This window comes from Panthera onca, chromosome B3 (genome assembly GCF_046562875.1).
Source record: "Panthera onca isolate mPanOnc1 chromosome B3, mPanOnc1 haplotype 2, whole genome shotgun sequence".
NCBI lineage: Eukaryota > Metazoa > Chordata > Mammalia > Carnivora > Felidae > Panthera > Panthera onca.
In genome coordinates this window covers 135330933-135343718 of record NC_138344.1, presented here as the reverse complement: position 1 = coordinate 135343718, position 12786 = coordinate 135330933, and the positions used below count along the sequence as shown (strand labels likewise).

General features: G+C 57.5%; 1 protein-coding gene across 3 annotated transcripts in view; it reads left to right on the top strand.

Annotated features, from left to right (window-relative positions):
• Positions 1–438: 438 nt before the first annotated feature.
• ITPK1 (inositol-tetrakisphosphate 1-kinase) overlaps positions 439–12786 on the top strand; it is a 179439-nt gene continuing 167091 nt past the window's right edge. The window contains exons 1-2 of one of the 3 annotated variants that reach the window (XM_060620602.3): positions 439–577; positions 1021–1251. In XM_060620602.3, the coding sequence (XP_060476585.1) occupies positions 1157–1251 (95 nt within the window). In that variant the 5' untranslated portion in view covers positions 439–577; positions 1021–1156. Of the gene's footprint in view, positions 578–857; positions 1252–12786 lie in introns of those variants that run through there. The other 2 variants (XM_060620605.3, XM_060620603.3) reach the window with 2 other exon arrangements.

Below are 12786 nucleotides of genomic sequence, written 5' to 3'. Positions count from 1 at the left end.
TACGTGTGAGAAGGCCCTGGGTGCTCAGGTCACCACCCCAGAGGGCCCCGTCCTGGGCCTGGGTCTGTCTCCTCAAGGGAAGAGAGATGATCTCATTAAATGTCCGTATTCCCCCCCCCCGCCCCCCACCCGCTGCTGTTCCAGTGAATTACCCAGCGTGTTGGGGGGGGGCGCTGAATACTGCTGGGGGTACAGAGATGCTTTTGATTTAAGAAACTCGCAACGGACAGGCCGCAAATGCCCACAGCACGACTCCTCTCGCCCCTTTAGAAAGCAAAAACCACTTGGCAATGGCCGCCCCAAACCCAGTCCCGCGCCCTCCGTCCCGAAGCTCATAAGCCTGAGCCCCGACGCAAACAACCCCAAACGGCCAGCCGGGAGGGCGCGGCGCCTTTAAGAGGCGGCGGGCGGTGCTGCCCCCTAGCGGCCGTCGCTGCGGCGCTTCCTCCGCCGCGGCGGGGTCCAGCGGGCCGCCCGGCCGGGTCAGCGCGGCGGCGGCGGCCGGGTTCGGCGGGGGCGCGGGCTGCGCGCGGGGGCGAAGACGAGGACCGGGAGGCGGCGGCGGCGGCGGCGGCGGGTGAGGACGGTGGGCCGGGGCGGGGCGGGGCGGCGCGGGGGGCCCGGGCGGCCGCGTGCGCCCCGCGGGGTCCGAGCGCGCCGGGAAGGGCACGCGCCCGGCTCGCAGCGGCCGATCGCACCGCCCCGGGCTCGGAGTCCGGGGCCGCCGGCGCGGGCGGGAGGGGGGGAGGAGGGGCCTCGAGGGGCGCGGGGGCCGGGCCTGCGCCGCCAGGGCCGCCGTGGGGGGCGTGGGGGGGGCGCGTGCGGCGCGGCCCCCGGGCTCCGGGCCCCGGGCCCCGGGCCCCGGCCCCCGACCCGGCCCGGCGCTGGCGATCTGGCGCGCCGGCGAGCCCCGCGGGCGGCGGGGGCGTGGGCGGCGGCGGCAGCGGCAGCCAGTGGCACGCCGCGCTGAGCGCCGCTCCCTCCGCCCGGGCGCCCGCCCCGGCCCGCCCCTCCCGGCAGGACTGCGCGCCCCGAGTCCCGTTCCGCGTCCCCGCCGCCGGAGGAGGTGCCCGCACGCTCGCGGCGCGCGCCGGGCCGCCACACTCGGCCTGTGGGCGATTTCCTCCGGACCCGAGCTCCCCGCCCGAGGAGGAAGATGCAGACCTTTCTGAAAGGGAAGAGAGTTGGCTACTGGCTGAGCGAGAAGAAAATCAAGAAGCTGAATTTCCAGGCCTTCGCCGAGCTGTGCAGGTAAGGAGGGACGGGGCCCCGCCGCCCGGGGACCCCCGGCCCGAGCCCGGTTCAGCCTCAGCCGCCGTTTTGGGAGGCCGGAGCGTTCGGGAAGGAGCGGTGCTCGGGGACATCGAGTCCCAGCGACCAGGTGGTTGTGGTGGCCGCCGGCGGTGCTCGAGGGGAGCGGCGGCCAGGATGGGCGGTGTGGCACGGACCGGGGCTTCCAGGTGCACCGTGACCCTCGGTGGGGAAGCCCCCAGCTGCCTAGAGCGCGTTGGGAACGCTGCTAAAGGTGGCAGAGGGACCTGGGAAATCGGGGGATCCACGCTGTCTGCCTGTGGCTGGAGGTTACTTTTGGACTGGAGTGTTTTTCCTCCTTCCTTCCCTTCCCTTGGTGGAGAAGGGCAGCACTGTTTATATGTTTGCAGACCACCTACTGTGTGCCCCGCGTGTGCAGCCCTTGAAGCTGCCATTGCGTGTCACTGGGTTAAGCCTCTGTGCAGCGAGTAGCAATACTTGGCATGTATGTGATGATTTGCTGTCTCATTAGAGCGTCGCACCAGCTTTGAGAATTGACCGGGGTGGTGATTCTGGGCCATGTGTCTGAGAAGGGGGAGCTATCTGCAGAGAGGTAGGGTACCCTGCCCCGGGTCCCACAGCTAGGGAGTGTCTGGTGCAGAGGAGGTGGGGTAAATGCATGTGGTGTAGAATGGCCTTCCTCCCTCCGACAGGCTTCCCCACCCCCGCCCACCCCCACCCCCAAGCTGGTGCTCAGTGGTGGAGATTCATGGTGTTTTAATAAGATTACATTCCTAGTCTATTATGGAAGCATCCACTCTTGGGTCAGGTATACCTCACCTTGTTCTACAACTGTGGCTTTGCCTCTGGGAAGCTGTTAGTGAAATCCTGTTCTTATCGAAAGCCTAAGAGAATCTGGTTCCCCAAGCCTTTTGCAAAGTCTTGATGGAATCCTTTTGTTATGCAGTGTCCCCACTTGGTAGATTTGATTCTGGGAAATGTGTTCCACTTACATTTTTGTCCCTGTTGGGTCCCCAAACATGTTGCAGAATTGAACAATTGGGCTTCCTTATCTCCTGGTGCTCAGAACAAGTGGTGAGTCTGAGCTGGCCTTCACATGCTGGCCTGGCTTGTGCACTTCTGTGCCCCTGATGCCTGTCCCAAGGCTTGTTGCTCCTTTGCCTTGGCAAGCCCTGCAGGCACTCTTGTCCCTGCAGCCAGAGGGGCGCACCTTGTGTAAAACAGCTCCTGGCTCTGCATTTTTTGGCCTGGGGATGGAGTTGGCTGCCATTTCTCAGGCTGGTCTCTTAAGGAGAAAGCAAGCTTTTCATGGTCGGTAGGGCATGCCAAGCAGCCCGGGAATTCACAAGGAAATCAGGAAATCAGGAGGAGCTTGCAGCCAGAACTTTGAAAATGGGTCCGAGGACTTTTGGAACGTTAAAAAAGGACACTTGAAGTTTGCGCCACAGATACATACAGGGAAAAAGTGCCCTAGACACAGGAGAAATGTGAAGCCCCTTTGACATGTTTTGCAAGCCCCTTTCTGCTCTTGGACTCCAGAGTCATCTCAGACTTGGTAGATCCCAGTTAATACCTTGCACCCTTTTTTCCCCAAGGTCTGTCTGTATTTGTGTCATCCTGTGTCTGCAGCTAAAGCATGAGGCTTGTCATCTGGCTGGTATGTTTTGCTCGTTAATTAGGAGGCTCTCGCAAAAACAGTTCCAGCCCAGACTCGGGGCTGGGTCCTGCTGCTGGACTTGCAGATTGCCTTCCCTTCCCACAGACACCCCCTGCCTTTAAGCAGGGCTGGAGGGGTGTTCAGGGCAAGCCCTGAGATGTTAACCATTCTGAGGGAAGTCCAGCATGGAGGGTTAATTTCTCTGAAAAGGTTGTTGCCTTCAAAGTCTGGATGCCTACTTCTGGCCGGAATATTGGCTTCAAAGAGAAGACAGAGAGCGTCTGGGTCATTCTAGAACCTCAGGAAGCCCACTTGTGTTTTCATTAGGGAAGCTCTAGATATAGTGTCTTTTAAGCTAAAGAGGGAAAAGAAAACACCAAGAAAGAGTTTTTCTTTTTTTTCTCTTCTTTATTACTTTCAGGGCAGCGCCCCCTTGTGGCCACGTTTCTATACTTGATGCAGAAAGCTCCCATTCTTGACCCGGTGGCCAGAGCCCTTGGAGGTTGCTGTGCTCTTGGTGGGGAAAGCTGCTTCGATTTCAGTGACCCGAGAGGTGATGTGGATGGACATGTCACGTTTTTGACATTCACAGTCTGGAGGTGCAATGCTCCTGCTTTGATGGATGATGAATTGCCTGTGACTTTCTCTGATGAGAAAGTCCAGGAATGTTTGAAAATGATCTGAAGCTCTACTCCGAATGTTTAGGGCAGTGTCAGCGCCAGAGAGCATGACCTGAATGGACCAGATGAGTTGTTTAGTTGGATGTCAGGCCTTGTAAAAACCTTCGAGCCGGAAGGGATGTTGGGGATCATCTCCTCCAGCCCATTTGTTTTACAGATGGGGAAGCAGGCATGAGAAGGGGTAGGTTCCGTACTTTTGTTCTTTTTTGTTTCACTTCTAGAATGAGCCCAACTTCATGACCTGGAGACCCCCACAGAAAGCCCTTTCTACTTGGGCACCTCCCAACAGTAAGGCGGAGCCCCTCTTCCCTTCACAAGGGTCCAGCTGCTGCCCTGTTATCCCGGAGATGCTTCCTTGCCTTGTTCCGCCAGGGGGGCATTGCATGTGGATGGTGGCCGTAGGGGGCTGGTACCTGGGCCTGGATACGGCAGGTGGGCATAAGGGCCCACCCTTCACACCCTTGGGGCACCTCGATAGGACAGCCCTCTGACTGACTAGTCAACAGATGGGCCTTTGACTCCGCTTGTTTTTAGTGGTACTGTTTGTTCCTGTCACTGTCCTCGGTTTCTTCTCCCCTCAGGGACGGGGACATGGATGAGGCTCTGGTTTGTGTTCTCTTTTCCTCTGCCATCCTCCTTGCCCTTCTGCTCATAGTGGAACAGCCTCACAGTTCCTTCACATCCTCTCCTGTGCCCTTTTCTTTCGTTTTCTTCTTCTTTTTTAATGTTTATTCATTTTTGAGGGTGGGGAGGGGCAGAGAGAGAGGGAGACACAGAATCCGAAGCAGGCTCCAGGCTCTGAGCTGTCAGCACAGAGCCCGATGCGGGGCTCAGACCCATGAACCGTGAGATCATGACCTGAGCTGAAGTTGGACGCTTAACCGACTGAGCCACCAAGGTGCCCCTTTAAAAAAATTTTTTTTTATAAATGTTTTCTTTGTACCCTTTTCAAGATGCCCAGAAGGGACTCCCAAGGGGAAGCCAAGAAATGAAGCTGGTAGTTGGGAATGTTGGGGGGTTTTTGATTTTTGATTTTTGAACTTCTCCGATGTCTCGTTTGGAAGTGCTGGCTGGCCCCCACCTCTCTGTTCCCTTTGTTTTCTGTGTCTCTCCTCCATTTCCTCACCCTCCTACCCTTTTCTGTCCTGTGCTTGAACCTGTACTGGGGGAGGTAGTGAAAAGTCACAGGATGTCACAAAGCATTTTGGTGTAAGATGTGGGCGGCCCGCTGTCTGTCTTTACTGTTCTGTCAGCTGCCTTTCTAATGCAATCCTTCCTGGTACCTCATGTCACTTCATGCTCCCAGCAGCCCGGGACGGAGGCATGGGGACACCGAGGCCTGGGGAGTAGAAGGAAGAGGCTCCCACAGCCCGTTCAGCTTTCCTGTGCCCGGTCCTGAGGCCCCTTCACCGGGGGACATGGCTTCCGTGTTAAGTCTCTTCTGTGCCCAGGTTAGGCCGGGGCTTCCTGGAGGCTCCAAAAGCAGAAGAATGTCTGTGAGGTTCTCTTCCTTGAGAACCTTAGAGGCCAGCACGGCCCACTGGGCCCACAGGAAACGTGCTTATGGAGCAATCTCAGGCCACATTATCATCGCAGACCGTCCCACCAGGGAACCTTTATTCAGTTCCCTCAGAGGGAATGGGGCCTGGGGTCCACTGAGGCTCAGGTTGACTGAGCACCTTCTGGGGGGGGGGCAGCAGGTTGGGGAGCAGCAGGGCAGAGCCCCTGCCCTTGTGGAGCTGGGAGTGTGGTGTTGACAGCAACCTGGGCTAGGGAAGCGTGCCAGGGAGGGTGTGAGGGTGCCATCAGGCCTTCCCCTCCCCTCCTCGTCCTACATTCCTTCCTTGAAGAGGGGGCATCTCGAACGTCCCTTTCTGCTGGGATGGCTGAGAATTCTGGGCTGGAGTTCTTTCAGGAGATTCTTAGGGGGAAGAAGGAGCATCTTTTCCAGGATTAAGTGATGCTGGTCTGTGGGTAGGTGTTGCTCTCTTTGTCTCAATGTCTGGATGTGCACCATTTTGGGGGTGTGGGGGTGGGAGGAGGTACTGACCAGGTTTCCTTTGCACCAGTGCCCCGAGACTGTCCATAACTCAGCCTTGCAAAGAAACGCTTCCTTCCCGCCTCCAAGGGAGAGAACTGGACTTACCGGTGGCAGAAGATGTCCATCTGGACAGTGTTGGTCCCCAGCCTGCTCCACAACAGACCATCCATGTGACCCTGGGCCCTCTGTGCCTCAGTTTCCCCACCTGCCAAGCGAGGGTGTTAGCACTACATAGCGCAGGGTGGTTGTGTACGTGAAAGGAGTCAGGACTCCGGGCATGTGAAGTGCCTGCAAACTGTAGATGGTGCCCGCTGCTTGTTTTTAGAGCTGTCCTTGGGGAGTAGGGGAGTGGGCTTCCGCCCAGGGATGCCTCTCTGTTCCAAGATCTTTGGCACTTGGGGGTCTAGCATTCTTGGCCTGGGCCATTTGCGAGGGACTCTGAAGCCCATGATGGGTGCTGCCCGATCACCCTGCTGGGTGTGGGCTCTGTGGGGCCATCAGAAGCAGCCAAGGCGGTGCCCATCCGGTGGGGTGTTCTCCTTTAACACGGGCTCCCCCCCACCGGGAGGCAGGGGTGCCGTCCTCCCCTCATTTACGGATGAGGAACCTGAGAAAATCATACACTAATGCAAGATGGCACTTCCATTTTTTATTAAAGTTTGGAGATTCAGGGCGCCTGGGTGGTTCAGTCGGTTAAGCATCTGACTTGGGCCCAGGTCATGATCTCACGGCAGGTGGGTTCCGGCCCTGCATTGGAAAATTGTGCTGGACTTCCAGAAGATGCTGAGTCTTGATGAACAATCGTGTTACTATTAATGGTAACTCTTATCGTTTTCTTTATCTTTGTGAACACTTAATACGTGCATACGTCAAAAAAAATATGAAGAATACTCAGAGGACAACAAAAAGTCAGTGACTCCCTTGTTCCCGGGTTCCTGTCACTCAGGGACAGCTGCTGTCGGCAGCCTCTCTCTGTAGATGTTCTGTGCAGACGGGCACACGCGTGTTCTGGTCTCTGCATGTGTACCATTCTGCCCGCGTCTCATTTCACGGAACACCGTGTCTTAGAGAAATAGCACATCTCTGCTCCTTTGGGAGGTAGATCCATATCGTGACCCTCCTTTGTTTACTGGCCGAGTGGTCCAGCTCCTAACATGATGGACTAGATCTCGCCCCCTCTGGTTGGCCTCTGCCGGTGTAGACAGTGGGGCAGCGAGCGCCCTGCCCCATCGCCTGGGCACTCCCTGCCAGATGAGTGAATGCTGGGTCAGAGGGCACAGGTGGCTCACTTTTCCAGGGCAGTCGTAAAGCTGCTCACAGAGAGATAGCACTGCCCACAAGCGTTAGCAAATGGGAGAGCCTGTTAACCACACCCTCCCCGGAGCAGCCCCTGGCAAACGTTTTTGATCTTGGCCATGTGCAGGGGTGAGGTGGTACTTTTGATTTGCATGTCTCTTTTGACAGTGAGATTGATTCATGCTGTCTAGGCAGGGTGGGGTGGGGGCGACTGCATGAGGCAGGCGCCAGCAGGCACGGCGGCCTGGGACCTCCATTCCTAACCACCAGGCCATCCTGCCTCCACTGGTTATGTCTCCCGCATGGTTTCACAGGCTCGGGGCATTCAGTAAATGCTTAGTGAAGTGCCTCATGAGTGCAGTTCCCGAACAGTTGGAAGTAAATAGGGTTTCTGTTCCCACTCGTATTGTGAATTCGGCTGGTAAGCTAGCTTTTTGAGGGAATGTTCTGGTACCTCCTTTTTTAAAAAGTAAGATTCAGTTTAGAAAGCCAGGCATCATTCGGGAGCTGTGCACCCACTCCTTTGCTCTTCCTGTGTGAATCAGGCCGACCTCAGCCTTTCACCCTCCACCGGCCCTGGGGAAGCTGGCCTGGGCTTGTGTGGCCTTGCGTGGGGAGAGTGTTGGTTGGGTTCCCAAGGGGGAGACCCAGGCCTGGCGGGGTGGGGCGGCTTGTTCCAGGTCACACAGTGAGATATGTGTGTTGGGGGGGGCTTACCTGCTCCAAGACCACCGTGCCCTCCCCACTGCCCGCCAATGCCTCTTAAACAGTACTTCCTCCGGAGTTACGGACCGGGGTGCCTGGGGAGCAGCCAGGCCCTTCCCGTTGGGCCGTTCGAATTCCGCCTGCTGCTTTGTCTTGCCTGCTGCAGGCCTCCCTCAGAAAGCAGTCGCCCTGTGGCCCGCACCTCCCCAGCTGGGCCTCACGGGCTGGTTTGTGTAGGCCCGTCATGTGCCAGGCTGAGGATTGTGACAGCTCCTGGGGGTGGCTCTGGCACTGCCTGTGGAGATTGGAGAATCACTCCTCTGAGGAAGTCCCAGGCCGACCCTGTCGACCGCTCTCCGTGCTCCAGGCCGGCCCTCCGGCCCCTGCAGGGAGAGTCAGGACACGCAGTCAGGCTGCGGTCCCTCCAAAAGGTAGCTTCTGAGAGGTACCTTTTATTTCCCTTTCTCTTGGAATCTTCAGCCCCCGGTGGGTTTGTTCTTTGTCTCCGGATTTGCGTGTTGTCCTTGAAGGTGCCTCCGTAAAGGTGGAGACCGACCGGCAGTTGTGTTCGGGCAGAGACCCAGGGCCTCCGATAGTGCCCGTGGTGGGAGCACCAGAGGGTATCTCTTCGTGGATGAGGGAACTGACTGGTGGGTTTCGGAAGCCTTTTGCACGTCCGTGTGGCTCAGCCAGGAGCCACTTGTGGCTCTGGAGTGCTCTGGGCCCAGATGGAAACCCTGGGGTGAGAGGAGAAGGGGGAGCCCAGGCCAGGGAGGAGCCCCTGAGCTCCGTTCCTTCGTTCTTTTATCCACAGAGCAAGTCTCGAGCACGCACCCAGCCAGCCCGTGTGCTGGGTGCCGGTCCCCGCCCTCAGGCACCTGCATACCTGGAAAGGAGATGAAGGTGAGGGCAGCACACAAACCACTTCAGTGCTGCACCGTGTAGCTCGTGCCGGGAAGCCCGCAAACAGGAGAGAGCCGTGGCCAGGGGCGGCTGAGGCCACCGAAGCGCTGTGTGGTCACAGGAGGCCTCTCTGAGGAGGTGACGTTTGACCAAAGAGGCCGAGAGCCCCGTTCTTCTAGGAGCTGAAGAGCTACAGGGTGGGCTCTGTCTGCTGCCTAGAGGCCACACGCCCCCCCGGCCCGCCTCTTTTGTAGCCCTGGCTTCTGTGTGGACTGTGGGCAGCTGTCTTGGGAAGGGCCGGCTGGTTTCCACTTCAGACAGGTGGCCCAAGGAGGCACTAGAGTGTCCTTGGTGTCCTTGTTCCCGGACGGTGTGATGGGGGGCCAGGTGGGTGGCCCAGGGACCTTCTTTCCACCTGAGGCCGTAGCTGTGATCTGGGGGCCGGGACAGGAGGCCACATGCTCCCCTAGGGTCAGGCCCAGTCCGGCCTCTGTGTTCAGGAAGGAGCAGTGAGCCGGGAGCCTTGGGGATCCCCTGGCCCTTATTGGTAGTCCCTAGGCCAGCTGACCTTTCCCCTTTCCCAAAGCTCAGGTTTGGCCTCAAGGCGGAGTCTAGGGGTGGCGGATGGAGGTCACCGAAGCTTGCTCTCTTTAGTTTACCTTCCTCCAGGCCAGTGTTGGTGAACCTGCCCCTCAGAAGTGGCACCTGGGGGCCCTGCTGAAACATGCACATCCTTCAGTCTTCCCTCTCCGGAGAAGGGGCCTGGCGGCTTTCTCTTAACATCAGTGCCCTGGTGATTCTTCGGGGAAACCCAGAGTACGTTACTAGGCCTCACCCCCAAACTGTTAGCCACGTTTGTGTCGAGTTAAACAGGCGAGAAGTGGTCTCTCGGGGACAGGTCCTCTCCAGGAGGGCATCTGGATGTAAAGGTTCCCCGGCCGGTCCGTCTTGGGGGTCCCCACGGGGCACTTGTGTTCCTCGGAGCACACCCGCCCAGCTCTGCTTGCTGGTTGCTGCCCTTCGGACAGTCTTCTCTCCCCTTTTAAACATTTCTGACCTCTAGCTGCCAGTCTGTGCTGGAATTATTTAAAGGTGGATCCCGAGGGACTGGCCTGGCCAGATGTCACACCGGTCAGCGGTCCAGGGCCCGGAGCAGAGGCAGTGGCACAGCCCGTGGTATTTCCCTTCGCGGTTTGCTCTGCACCCCCATTGGCTTCCCATCAGAGGTCTGTGTGCTTGGGTCTTGGAGCCCGAGCCATGAAGCCGGGACTTGGGGCTCGCCCACGCGGCCCTCCAGGCTTCAGCAGGACTGTGGTGATATTCCGCCCCATCCCCAGATCGGTGGCTCACATCAGAGCCCCGCGAGAACCCACCACGGGTCGGGCACTGTTGCAGGTCGGAAGTCTGCCCTCCAAGGTGGCTGGCGTGTGTCCACGTGCCAGATGAGAGTGGCAGGGCTGGGATTTGCCCCAGGGGCTAGCTGACCCCTGAAACCACGCCGTTTCTACCCTGTTCGGTGGCCTTCGCCTCCACCTTGAACGTAACATCCGAGTACCATTGGCTTGATAACCACTTCAGAAGAAAAGCAAGGCGTTCTTTTCTGAGCACTCTCTGTGTACAGTTACGGGGCCCAGAGGGGTGGCGGGTGGTGGGGACGTCAGTGAACTCGGAACACAAGTCTCGCCCATCCGTTTGTAGATGACTAGACAAGCCACTCTGCCTCCCCTGAGCCTCTGCTCCTCTGCCTGTAAAGTGGGCATAATTCAGCCACCTCTAGGGCTGACGAGCATGGCAGATGCTTAATAAACGATAGCATTCCCCCTGTGCCCCAGGAGGCCACCTCCCCAACCTTCCTACCTGTCCAAGCTGGGGCCTGGGGCCTCTGACATATCTCTGGTGGGAGCCCTCGGCCCAGGGCAGACAGGTGGCCTCCCTGCCTCCCTTCCTGATCCTTTTCCTGGTGTGGGGGGTCCTCCAGTGTCAGTGACCAGGACGTGCCTCTGGCCTCCCAGCTCACTGCTTCCTGGGAGGGCCTGGGGGTGGTGGGTGGGTGCTGAGAGTTTCGCTTTCATTTCTGCCTCACACCGTATTTCCATCCAACATTGGAGGGCTGGGGTGTGGAGGTGAGGAAACATCTGGGCCCCCACCCTGGGGTGCTTGTCCTAGCGAAGGTTCAATTATTGAGTGCCTGCTACATGCTGGCCAGTCTTGGGTTCTAGGGACCCATATAGCAGTGAGCACCCTCTGCCCCCAGGGCCAGCCCCAGCCCTTCTAGGGAATGTTTGCTGCACTGGGCCCCGACGAGGGGCGGGTGCTACAGGGAGGTGCGGGTTGTGTGGAGTTCTGTTCTCCCAGGGGTCTGGGGAGAGAAGGGACATGTTGGTGTGTGTGGGACGGTGTTTGTGAGACCCCAGGTGCCCATCCTGGAAGGGCTGGCTCCTGCCCTTGTAGGATCCTGGGCATCTTTATGAGGAACATTCAGTGCTGTGGGATTGTTGGTTTCTCTCTAGGCTCTTTACTTTTAATTTAACAAATTTTTAATTTTATTTATTTATTTATTTATTTATTTATTTTTTTAAAGTAATCTCTGTGCCCAGTGTGGGCTTGAACTCACAACCCCAAGATCAGGAGTCATCTGCTCTACTGACTGAGCAAGGAGCAAGCCAGGCGCCCCTCTCTTGGTTTCTCTCTGGAATTTCCTCTTTGCACCCACCCGTCTTACAGATGGGGAAATGAAGGCCCAGCAAGGAAATGTAGCCCCAGAGTTGTAGAGCTGGTGGGAGGGGCAGCTTGGAATTGAACGTGGCCTTGCTGACACTAAAGTTTATTTTCTTTAATATTGGATTCTTTTTCTGTGTTTGTTTGTTTGGTTGTTTAAGGTTTATTCATTTTTCAGAGACTGAGAGACAGAGAGTGAGCAGGGGCGGGGCAGAGAGAGAGAGGGAGACACAGAATCCGAAGCAGGCTCCAGGCTCTGAGCTGTCCTCAGACAGGGCTCGAACTTACGGACTGTGAGATCATGACCTGAGCTGAAGTCGGACGCTTAACCGACTGAGCCACCCAGGTGCCCCAGTGTTTATTTATTTTTGAGAGGGTGGGGTGGAGGGGCAGAGAGAGAGGGGGACAGAGGATGTGAAGCAAGCTCTGTGCTGGTGTAGAGCCTGATACAGGGCTCAAACTCTCATGAACCTTGAGATCATGACCTGAGCCGAAGTCGGAGGCCCAACCGACTGAGCCACCCAGGTGCCCCAATATTTTATTCTTAAAATTAAAAAAAAATTTTTTTAAATGTTTTTATTTATTTTTGAGACAGAGAGAGACAGCGTATGAGCAGGGGAGGGGCAGAGGGAGAGGGGGACACTGAATCTGAAGCAGACTTCAGGCTCTGAGCTGTCAGCACAGAGCCCGACGCGGGGCTCAGACTCATGGACCGTGAGATCATGACCTGAGCTGAAGTCGGACGCTTAACCGACTGAGCCACCCAGGCGCCCCTTAAATCTTTATCTTAAAATTCATTGCAGGATTCTTGAAAAGAAAAGGAACTCTGACCATTCCCTCAGAGGCCTGTTCCTGCCTCTCTGTGAGCAGGTATGGGCAGGGCTTTGGGGTCCTGTTGGGAAGGAGTTCTGCTTCCTGAGGAATCAGCCTCCAGACCTCTTGGCCCTCACCTTGACTTGGGCGCAGCCAAGCTGTGGACTTTGCTCAGGGCGCTTTGGGTCCCTGGTTCCTCACTGCTCTGGGGAGGAAGGTCCAGGCTTGAGCCTTTGGGCCTCATGGAGGCCTTTGTCTGTAAATTGGGAAGTGTCCCTGCAGTGAGGAGGGTGCTTCCTCCGTCCCCTGGGGTCGCCGATGTGCCTGCCTCTGGTGTGGAGGGGCGCTGTGGGGTCCTCCTCCAGAAGAGCAGCCAGCCTCTGCCAGAGACAGCAGAATGTCCCTGTGGCATTATTTTCAGCAAAATAAGAACAGTTCAGCCCCAAAGTAACAGCGCTCTGGGCCTGTCACTGTGCTCTGAGTCTTTCAGTCCATAGTTTGAAATTGAGGCTCCAGGAGGGTAAGCGACCTTCCCGGCTCTCATGGCTGCTGTCTCCTGGGGGTAGGAGTTGAACAGCGGTCTGCATGAATCCAAAGCTGTCCCCTTGACCATGATGGAGGTGTGTTGTTTTTGGTAGGTGGATCCAGAGGATGACAGGATGGCTTTCCTTTTGTTTGTGCTCTTTTCCAGCGCCTCATCC